Below are 11,130 nucleotides of genomic sequence, written 5' to 3'. Positions count from 1 at the left end.
CAGCTGCATTTGAAATCATGACCAAACCCCATAGAATTGCTAAAGGGTTCCCAGCTATTTTGCTCGGTTTTCACAGGACCAGAATTACCTCCTGCTTGCAAAATGTGTTTGAATAATAATGAGCATCACTGTCATCATTATAAGAGTGGTGGTAAACTAGGGCCATTTGAGAAGAGTGTAGGTGCAGAGAATGTTGTTAGAGCTTTGAGGCTGAGGGACCATTTCTGCAGAGCTCCCGAGGCCAAATGTCTCTGGCCATGTGTCCTGTCAGCAGCCCCCAGCGAGCAGAGCCATGGGCTGTGGGAATGGCACTTGCTGAGCTCTGGTGTCCCATCCCAGGGCAGTTTGGCACAGCCCAGCTCCGTCACTCCAAAAAGACTCGCCCCGTGTTTGCTGTGGCCTCCTGCCACAGACTCCTCCAGTTAAAGGTCTGCAATGTCCCTTCAGGTGGCCATAAAGAAAATGAGTCTCAGAGGGCAGAACTGGGAACAAGCTCTGAATGAGACTCTGGTCCTGAGGGACAAGAAGAACCCCAACATTGTCAACTCTTTGGACAGGTGAGTGTTCAGGTCTCATGCCGTGCACGGGCCCTGCGTTGATCTTTCCTGGCATCCCTAGTCTGAAGCCTGTTTTGAAAAAGCCTGACCCAGCCATATCTTCCCAAAACAACAGCCTGGCAGTTCACTCCCTCCATGTGCTTTTATTGCTTTGGTGTTTCCTTCAAGTTGACCCTATTTTCTGTGTCTTACAACAAGTGCTGATAATCCGTGGCAGAAATTATTTCCCTTGGCTTCTTCTTCCCAAATCTTTTCCATTCCTGCAGATGCCAGGAAGACCAGGTTCTTGTTTCCAGAAATGCCTCATTTGCCCATTTTTCAATGGCCCTGCCTGTTTCTGAAGAGACTTTCTGCAAGGTTTTCCAAACAGTTGACCACTTTTATCCCAAGTGCTGCAGGGCCTCCCTCCCTGGATAACTCTGGAAGTTGTGTGGCCTTGCTCTGGAGTGAATGGTGGAATTGATGAGTTCAGATGCTGAACCAGCTGGGGCCAAGTGTTGTGGTTTCACATGGATCTGGGCTGTTGCCAAACTGCATTTTTCACTTGCTTGCCATCTAAGGCCTCTCCTTTTGCACAGGTGTCTCCTTCTCCTTTAGACTGTGCAGATTCCAAGGCCTGTGCACCCTGGCAGGAATGTCTCTCCATCTGATTCTGTCCTCATTGACAAGTGCCCTGGAAACAAAACCCCACTCAAGGCTTTTCCATGGGGGAATTGAGCACTGCACATTCATCTCCGGGCCATTGTGTTCCTCTTCCAGCTTCCTTGTTGATGGAGATCTCTGGCTGGTGATGGAATACATGGATGGAGGAACTTTGCAGGACGTTGTCAGACACACACGCATGGCTGAAGGAGAGATGGCAGCTGTCAGTCGGGAGGTGAGGGATCCTGCTTGTGCCTCCCATGGCTTGGACACGATGGTCCTTCCAAACAGGCCAGGGGAACAGGGGTGGCTCCCCGTGGGCTCAGGGCTTTGTTTCTGTGGTGTTTTTATGAGCTGGAGAAGAAAGAGCCACTGGGAGGAATGGCCTGCCAGCATCACTGCACTTCTGTTCTTGTCCTCTTTCCTGCTGTGGGGGTACTCTGTCTTGTTTGGATTGGATTTGCTGTTCTCAGCTTTGCCTTGAACCATTTGCCTGGAGCTGGTCTGCACTGCACTCCTGGCCTGTCCCAGCAAAGTTTCTGCTGGCAGAATTCTAAACTCTCCTTTCTTGTGTGCTATATTCCAGCCCTTGATTTTTACCCTGGTGTTTTGTGTTCCCTCTCAGTGTCTGCAGGGCCTGGATTTCCTCCATTCACACCAGGTGATCCACAGAGATCTGAAGAGCTCCAACATCCTGCTGGGAATGGACGGCTCTGTCAAGCTGGGTGGGTGTTCCTGGCCAGGCACGGCGCTCCCGGGGTGCGGGTGTGGGGCTTCCCAGGGACGGCCAGAGCCCCACAGGTGCTGCTGGTGGCCCTGCCCGGCCCCTGCTGCCCCTGCAGAGAGCTCAGGAGAGGAGCAGCAGTGTCAGGAGTGCCTTTGCTCTGGCTCTGGCCCTTCCAGAGGGGCGGGAGTTGGAATCTCAAGCTTCAAGGGAATCAGTAAAAGCCACTGCATGAAAGCTGAGGGTTTCTTTAAGGGTCCAGTTCCATCTTGCCTTGGCTACAGCCCTGAGGACTTTTCCAGCTGGATTCAGTAGTGCATTGTCAGACTGAGAGTGGGGAATGTTTGTGAGTGGTTTCCTCATTCCAGCTGCCTTTGACAGGCTTTGTTTCTGTCCTCAGCTGATTTTGGCCTCTGCGCTCAGCTCAGCCCTGAGCAGGACCAGCCCAGCTCCATGGTGGGCACTGCTCACTGGATGGCCCCAGAAGTTGTGACCAGTTCTCCTTACGGCCCCAAGGTGGACGTCTGGTCATTTGGCATTGTGACCATCGAGATGGTGGAAGGAGAACCTCCTTACTTCAAGGAGACGGGGGCCATGGTAAGAGGCAAATTCTCCAGTGTTTGCAGAGGCCTGTGAGCACAGCGTGACCCTGCCCTGGGAGGAGCAGCTGGAGGTTTCTGCACATCGGGAGGGGAATTCCCAGAGGACTCGAACCTGAACACAGACAAATATTCTGCATTCTCCAGCAACAATTTGCTTTGGGCTTTAAGTTGTTGCAGCTCTCCTGTCTGTGAGGATGACCTGAAAACATGAAGCCAGTGGATCAGCTCTAATGTTATCTTGCAAAAAACCCCAAACGTGCCCCAAAACCCAAACCCAAGAAATTTACAAAGGAGTTTCTGAAACAGGTTTTGCGAGGGGAAATCCTTCCTGGCTCTTCTCACTGGGAAAGTTGTCTAACACATGAAGATGATTCTTTAACATCCCCATAGTCTAACATGTTTCTTTCCTATCCCAAGCTCCTTTCTCCACGTCACCAAGCCTGAGCTTTCAGCAACACAAACCTGTTTCTTGTCGGGCAGTTTCTGGGGTGGGGCAGCAGGAATGAATTTACTTGAGTGTCAGTGGCCCTGCAGAGATGCATTTGATGTGAGAACCCTTTGAAATGACACAGTCAGACCACAGTGACTCTTGAAAATGGCCTGTAAAGCTGGTGTCTGGATTTGGAGAAGCAAAATGTGCTATTTCTGATGGAGGTTCCTCCTAACAAAGTCAGGCAATGAGATTGGCTCTCAAGGCAAGATCATTTGGATGCTGCAATGGCTGTGGCCGCACCAGGGTTTGGGATTTTTGGTTGGCCTAGAAAAATGAGCTGTGGAGCAGCATCTGTGGCAGGGAGGAAAGTGCCCCTGGAGCCGGGGCTGAGAAGCCGGGGTGGATGTGAGCAGCTGTGGGTGTGAAGGGAGCTGGCGGAGCGCTGTGTTTGCCTTTCCTGCAGGCTCGCGCTCTGATCCGGCAGAACGGGACCCCGCGGCTGCAGGAGCCCCGGCGCCTGTCGGCTCTGCTGCGGGACTTCCTCGAGTGCAGCCTGGAGCTGGACGAGGAGCGGCGCTGGTCTGCCCAGGAGCTGCTGCAGGTCAGTGCCCGGCGGCTGCAGGGGAAACGGCAGAGCCAGGGAGGGCTTTTCTTGTGGGGCCCTCTCCCATCATCTCCGGTCTCGCTGCTTTTCACACGCAAAGCGAGCAGAAGCCTGGCCTGGCTTGGGTTGGCAGGGTCCTTTCCAGGTCATCTGGGCCTGCTGCCCTCAATGGTCACAGACATCTTCAAGCACATCAGGTGGCTCAGAGCCCTGCCTGACCTGAGCTTGGATGTTTCCAGGGAGGAGGCACCTCCCACATCTCTGGGCACCTTCTGTCAGTGTTTCCCCACTCTCCTGGTGAAAAAAAATCTTCCTCCGATCTAATCTGAGCCTGCTTCCCTCCCTTCAGTTAAAATCCATTCCCCTTTGTCCTGTGGCAACAGAGCCTGTGAGGAGCTTGACTTTGGAAAGTAACAGTTCATTTCTTTCTTTTTGATCCTTTGGGCAGCACCCATTTTTATCATCAGCCGAGCCTCTCTCCAGCCTGAGCGCTCTGATCACTGCAGCAAAGACACTGAGGGAGCAGCAGAGGACATAAAGCACTTGAGGAGAGCTTTTTGTTACAGTAGTTAGGACTGCTAGTTAGTTATGGTCATTAGGACACCCTGTTTGTAATGGTTGTTATGACACCCTGTTTGTTATGGCAGCTGTTGGGGAAGATGAATCAGGGAAACCTTATAAATATGTTGGCTTAGGAAATGATTCTGAAAATATGAATCCTATAATTGAAATAGAAATAAAAGCTTGCTTTGAGTTGTAGGATACCGAGCCTTAGTTACTATATTACCTGAAAACAACAGCCTGGGCAGGTGAAGGAGAATCCCTTTTGATTGAACAATACCCTACTGCTGGCTGAGGGATCAAAAGGTCAAGGTAGCAAAAGAGAAAAGTCAAAAGAGTAGTTTTAGAGTTTAAAATATAACACAGTATGGTAAAGTAGTAGTTCCTACAGGCTGTATGTAGATTCTATAGGATTTTGTGTCTTGTACTGGTTGGTTAGTGTAAATTAGAATATTCAATACAAAAGGAGACATAATGTATTGGAACAAAGACCTTGCTCTCTCTGGCTCTCTTGCCCTCTCCTCTCTTGCTCCCTTCTCTCTTTGCACCCCCTCTCAGCTCCTGCCCATTGTGCTCTGACCCCTGCCACCTCTCTTACCTCTTACCCTCTTGTTCTCTCTCTCCCTCTCTCTTTGGGACTTCCCTTCAGCTGAGGCTGGTGGCTGAAGGCAGTCCCTTTTTACCCACCACCCTTGCAATAAACCCACGTGTTCTAGAATGTCTCAGCTCTGCAGAGTTCCCTCTCCCCGCCATCCACAGATGATCCTACAGGAGGCTTGTTGAATAAAAACTCCGTTAAACCTCAACTCCCTTGACATGTCCCGTCCTTCTCCCCCTGCGACTCAGCTGCCTGGAGCAATGCCAGGGCAGAGGGGGCCCAGCCTTGCCCAGAGCTGAGCCCCAGCAGAGCCCTGGCAGAGCCCAGAGCAGCCTCGGCACCTGCAGAGTCAGCCTGGAAGGAGCTGCTTGGAGCCTTCTCGGCTGCAGCCGACTCTGGGTCACAAACTGTGTGTGGTGGAAAATGCCACGGGTTCTGCGGGAGGGCAGAAGGGGCCTGGGGAAGGCCAGAAGGGCCACGGGGAAGGCTCCATGCAAGGGAAAAACCTGCCCAGTTGTGGGAATACAGCCAGAGAGCCGAGCTGGGAGCACTGCTCAGCTCATGACACAAATGGACATGTCAGCATTAGGTGGCCTCAAGCCTTGGCAACCGAAAGCAGAAGTTTGAGAGAGGAATGTAAGAGACAGCGATGTGCTTGGTACAAGATGTGCTTTGCAAGCAGGACTGAGATAAGACAGCACATACCTGTGTTACTGCGAGGCATGACTAAAGCAATGTACTTGGCAATAGTACCTGTTATATAATGAAAAGGTATATAAACTCAGCCAGGCGTATCAATAAACGGCCTCACGCCTGCACCCCATGGAGTCCATGTCTCTCTGTCAATCGCCGTCAAATGGTGCCCCGTGTGACGGAGCCCTGCAGAACAAAGTGCTGCTGAAAGAAGCAGGAATGACAGCTGGCAAAAGGAACCCCTCCAGAGATGGGAGGTGAGCCAACACTCTGGGATTTTGGAGGTGAGCTGCTGCAGGGGACGATGGGTCAGGGAATGTCTGCCCAGGAAAAAAGTGTTTTTGAGCTCCCTGAGGCTTTTCACTGCCGACTGTGACAGCGAGGAGAGTGATCAAGATGGTCCGGAGGAGGATCCCTTTGATCCTGGACCTATTGATCCTGACAAAGAACCTGATTTATACCCCCCGACCCTCATGACCACTGGGTGCGGTTAAAACCACAAGCACTAAAAGGGGGAGACTTTGAAATTCCTGAAAGAATCGTAGTTCCGGTCATACACAAGGGACCACGAGGGCAAACTGCCAACTCTGGGGAAAAACGACTTTGGGAATTTTCTCACAGAAATCTTCCCCCTCCTCCACTCAGCCCAAGGGCCTTAGGGCTTTTCCCTTTTTCTTGGCGAAATCAAAGCCATGCGCTGATGCTCCTCATTAGGGCCGGGAGAACTGAGGGCTTTCCTCGGAGGCGGTGGCAGCGAACACGCAGGGCTGGGAAAGGCGGGCCGGGAGGTGCGGAGAACTTTGTTTGTGTTTCCAGCTCAATCCCGCCTCGGGCCCGGGCCCGTCCCAGGGCGGTTCCTCATCTGCGGCTTTCCCCTCCCACAGCCCGGGGGCGGGGCCTGAGAGCGCGGGGCGGGTGTGGGCCGTGTGCACAGCCCGGGCCTCGCTCGCCGCCATTGGCTGATTGTGCCGTCAGTGCCGGTTGTGGGCGCGCGCTGATTGGGCGGAGCGGGGCCAAGCCCGTTGCCGGGGCCGCCCCCCGGGCGCCCGTGGCTGGGCAGAGGCGCCATTGTGGGAGCGCGTGTGCGGGCCCGGGAGCGGCGGCAGCGGCCGGAGCCCGGTGAGGCGGCACTGGCGGAGCTCGGAGGCGGCCCCAGCGCAGGTGGGAGCCGCGCTCGGTTCTGCCGGGGCTCGGGGCTGGCTGCGGGCGGAGGGGGCGGCAGGGGGCTCCGGCGGGTTCCTTGTGCCGTGTCGGCGCCGTGTTGCCCGTGGCCTGAGGGCGCTGCGGGAGCGGCTGCCCGCGCTCTCCTTCCCGCCGCTGCCTCGGCAGGAGCCGCTGCCGGAGCAGCGCCGGCTCGTCCCGGTTCCTGTGGGGAGGACGGAGGTGGCCGCCCTGTCCCCGGGGGGGGCTGTGCGGGAAAATTCCCAGAGGTGGCCAGAGGTTTGTGTCCCCACAGGAGCCCGAGGAGTCCTGTAAAAGTGACTTTATTCCTGAACAAAGGGAGAGGCCGTGCGGCCTTTGCCGGGGGGTCTCTCCAATTGGTGTAGGACGCGGCCTCCTTTTTCTCCTGATTTTCCCTCCTGCATCTCCCTGTCCCTTTGCCCCGTGGCGAAGGTCCTTGGAAAGTTCCGACTTCCCGATCCGCCTCCTGCATGTCCTCGTTAATATGCGCCCCCCTTTTGTAGAACATCCGATATTCACGGCTCTGCTCAGTCTTTGTTCTTCTTCTCCGTGTTCAGGAATTTCGCAGGGCCTTGGCTGAGCACAGTCCGTGTCAATGAGGGACATTTTCTGAAACTGATGGATTCTCCCGTTCCTCCCTTATCTCCCAGTCCCCGGCCCTGTCTCCAAGCAGATTCACTCGTTGACTCTGTTTTTTCTTGCTGGGTCCTCTTTGGGTTTGGGATTATTGTCAGTGACCTCAATTCTGAGAAAAACGAATATTCAGTCTTAGAATATTTTTCGAAAGTTCAATAAGGGAAAAACCAGTTCCATGTCCAGCGCTGGGTGTTCCTGGCGATCAGCCAAGGGACCCGTGGGTGCGTTAAGACAGTGTTATCTCTGTACTGTTACTTTACTAAGGCACATACATGTTCATGAGTTTCATGCATTATTCAAATATTCTTGGTAGCTTTCATTGTTATAGAAACCTTCCTTTTTTTGGTTTTCTATTCTGGCATAATGGCATTACTGAAACTGCAAGGAAAGATAAATTCTCCAAAAATATTTTTATTGTTAGAGAGTCAAGGCATTACTTGATTTTGGCCAGGATGTGCAACAGAAATCATTTCATCCACTCGTAGCCAGGGTGTGCAGAGAAAATCATTCCATGACACGTGAGTTTTACTGGATTTTTCCTAAACTTTCTACAGTCTGAACCCATAGAAATCCATTGGTTCGATGTTCATTGCTTCCAAGTCGCTGAGTTCTGAGTATTTGGTTTCCTATTGGAGCCAGATTTCTTTGCCTCTGATGTTAATTAGGTCCCCACTCCTGGATTTCCTCATCAGCCTTTTCCAGACCAGGTGTCTCCAGCTATTCCAGGGCAGTGTCTGGGGCAGATGTTGGTTGCTGTTTGCTGATGGTCGTTGATGTTTTGTTGATGGTCGTTGTCTTTGTGGGTGTCTTTTGGGCTATTCCCAGTCTGCTGAGATGTTAAACTCATCTCTGTTGAGTGGTGTAACATCCTTTAAAAGATAATATTTAAAATTCCTTTCCCAGGGCAAAGGCAAACCAAGCCTGACTAGAGAAATAAGATTTTTTTTAAATTTGAACTTGGTATATTTTGGAGCAATGTGATCCCATCCAGCCCCGTGTGTGAGTGTGACTGAGAGCCAGAGTGGAATTGTCCCGTTGTGTTCCCCAGCCCCTGTGGCGAGTGCAGGCACAGAAAGCCCTGAAGCTGAAGCAGTGGCAGCAAGGCTGGGCCCCCAGTGTCTGGAGATGGCCCAGGAGGTGGCCAGGCAGACTATTCCAGCAGAGGATCTGTGGGCAGGCACAGGGGCTTCCCCCGCTGTGGAGCCCTGGCTGCTGCTCCGGTGCCTTCAGGGCGGGTCAGTCGTGGCCTCCCATCCTCCTCCTGCAGCCGGGAAGTCCAAATCTCCTTTGGGCCTTCCGAGCCCTTGAGCCCAGGGTGAGGGGTCCCCCCGTGCTGAGCTGTGCTGGGGCTGTTTCTGTGCTCAGGGACACTTGGGATGGGCCACTTGGCCCCCAGTGGTGCTTCTTCCCACTCCTCAGGCAGGGCCCCATGTCCTGGTTGGATGGTGTGAACAGCAAAGTCCCAAGGCAGGGTCTGTGCCAGCCCAGCTTCCAGTGGGAGAGATTTCACAGGAGACAGGATTCTGGCCACAGGCTGCTTTAAATACACATCCCTTATCTCCAGCCTGCACTAGGTGGAGAATTGCCAGGGTAAGGAATTCCAAAGATCAATTCCAAGGGAGATAATTGAATATCTCTCCTGGATCTGGCTCTTATTCTTGCCAGAGCCAATGGCAGAAGCCCCACCTGTGGCCTCTTGGTTTCTGTCAGCAGCTTCCAAAGGTGTTTCTTTATTTCCCCATTCATTCTTTCTACCTGACCTGAGCTCTGGGGGTGCCAGGGGTTGTGGAGGTCCCATTGTGTTCCTAAAGCTGCCAGAACCCCCTGAAGGATCTTTCCTGTAAAATGAGTTCCCCTATCTGAGTTTATTGCTTCCACAATCCTTTCTCTTGGAATTATTTGTTTCAGAAATACCTTTCTAAGTGATCCAGTGATTACTGCAGAAGTCAGAATTGCTTTTGGCCCCCCTGTTGGGTGACATGGTGTCAGCAGGAGATATTTCAGCCTTCCTGCTCAGGGCATTTCAGTCCCAGGCTCTCACAGGCACACACAGCTCTGCCGGTTGAGCTGACCATGTGGGGGGTAACCTGTGCTTTGTCTGATTCCCTTTCCTGAATAACAGCGTGTCTTGTAACTCTTTTCCCTTCTGCTGCCCTTGGAGCCCCATCCAGAAACACCTTTTCTCCCTGAGGCCAGGGAATGTCTCATCAATCTCTCCCAGCCTGGCTCTGGAGCTCTGTCACCTCAGTGCAGTCATGGGTTTCTCCCCAGCCCCTGTGCAGGCTGTTCCAACAGGAGGCTGGGTTAAACCCTTCCCCTGTCTTCCCTTCTAAATCCTCCTGTGCCACTGAACAAGTTTCCTGCTGTGATAACCCAGCCCTGCTCTTTTGGTTCTCAGAGCCTGAACTTGATGCCAGACTTGGACAACAGGAGATCCTTGTGCTGTCAGTTTTCAGGCCTCAGGTCCCATTCAAGCTGTGGCTGCACAATTCTGCAGACAGTGGGCCCACTCTGGCCACTGGGTTAAACATTTTAGCACAAGAATTCCTTTGGCCTGGCCCTGTTTAACACTCACATACAATTCCAGTTCCTTTTCTGAGTCTGGAGGAGGCATGGCTGGGGCATCAATCATTTTGGGTTTTTTTTTCATTTCTCAAGTTTTGTTTCCTTTCCCATGTCCAAACCATAACATTGAGGCTGTGTGGGGTTTAAAAGTCATCCAGTGTTCTGGCTAGAACAGAGAATCCTCAATCCAGGTCCTGCAATTCCCTATTAATCCTCAGAATTGTCACAGCTGCTTTTTAGTCCTGGGTAACATTACTCCTGAGATTACAAAGCCCTTCCTTCCCTCCCTTGCAATAGAGTTTTGCTTTTAGACGCCACTTGTGCTGTGTAGTGACATCCGTGGACGGCAGGGACAAGGAACTCTGCAGAGCTGAGATATTCTAGAAACACGTGGCTTTATTACAAGGGTGGTGGGTAAAGAGGGCTTTGCCTTCAGCCACCAGCCTGGGCTGGAGGGAAGCCCCGAGAGAGAGAGAGAGAGGGGAGAGAGAGGGTAGAAGAGAGCTCAGGGGTAGAAGTGAGGTAAGAGTGGGGGAAGGGATAAGACAGCAGGGATAAGAGAGAGGGGGCAAGAGCGTGGGGGGAAAGAGCAAGAGAGCAAGAGCAAGAGAGAGGGCACCTTGTTACAATCCATTCTCTCTCTTTTTGTGTTGAATATTCTAATTCACAGTGACCAACCGGTGCAAGATCCAAAACCTACAAACTTTGCATGCAGCCTATGAGAACTACTATATTACCATGTCATTTTATATTCTAAACTCTAAAGACTACTTTTCTTATCTGCTTTTGCCCTGATCCCTTGCAAAGTGGAAAGGCTGCATTCCTGAGTCCTTTTGTTTCTGCCCTTCAACCCATCTCCAGCTAATCACCGTTTTCCTGCCTCCCATGCCTACATGTCAAAGCTGGCTTTCATTTCTATTGCACTCACAGGTTTTTCATCTGCAGTATTTCTTGCCAGACAATCATATCCATAAGTCCTTCCTGTCCCATCTTTCCCAACAGTGCTGGTTACTTCAGAGTGATTTGGAGAGGCTGGGAATCTAATTTTCCCCCTTTCCCTGGGGCTGCCCACACTTGTGGGTTCACTTCAGCACAGGCCTTGCCAGACATTTGACACAGAGGTACAAGAGAACTGGCCTCTGTATCACCTTTTACAATATTAATTTGCATTCCCAATTTAGCCATCAAAGACCTTCCCAGTAAATTACAATGACAATGAGGAGCAAATAAAACTTCCTGCATTTCAAACCCATCCCTGGCATCTGCTAATAGTGGTTGAATACAACACCCCCCCTCATCTTTCCCACTTGTCCCCTGGATAATCAAAGACATT

At 52.1% G+C, this 11,130-nt stretch overlaps 1 protein-coding gene across 1 annotated transcript; it reads left to right on the top strand.

Moving 5' to 3' along the window:
• Positions 1-435: 435 nt before the first annotated feature.
• LOC310923774 (serine/threonine-protein kinase PAK 3-like) lies at positions 436-4,100 on the top strand (the record flags this gene model as incomplete). The annotated part of the gene is made up of 6 exons (XM_083885706.1): positions 436-557; positions 1,317-1,434; positions 1,825-1,924; positions 2,324-2,520; positions 3,422-3,559; positions 4,011-4,100. 6 exons carry the CDS (start codon positions 436-438, stop codon positions 4,098-4,100), a joined length of 765 nt encoding a protein of 254 aa, XP_083741832.1.
• Positions 4,101-11,130: the final 7,030 nt, after the last annotated feature.

This window comes from Zosterops lateralis (genome assembly GCF_965231275.1).
Source record: "Zosterops lateralis genome assembly, contig: HAP1_HAP1_SCAFFOLD_312, whole genome shotgun sequence".
In the NCBI taxonomy this organism is placed as follows: domain Eukaryota; kingdom Metazoa; phylum Chordata; class Aves; order Passeriformes; family Zosteropidae; genus Zosterops; species Zosterops lateralis.
Note: the sequence above shows the minus strand (reverse complement) of the source record. Positions and strands in the feature narration are given on the sequence as shown.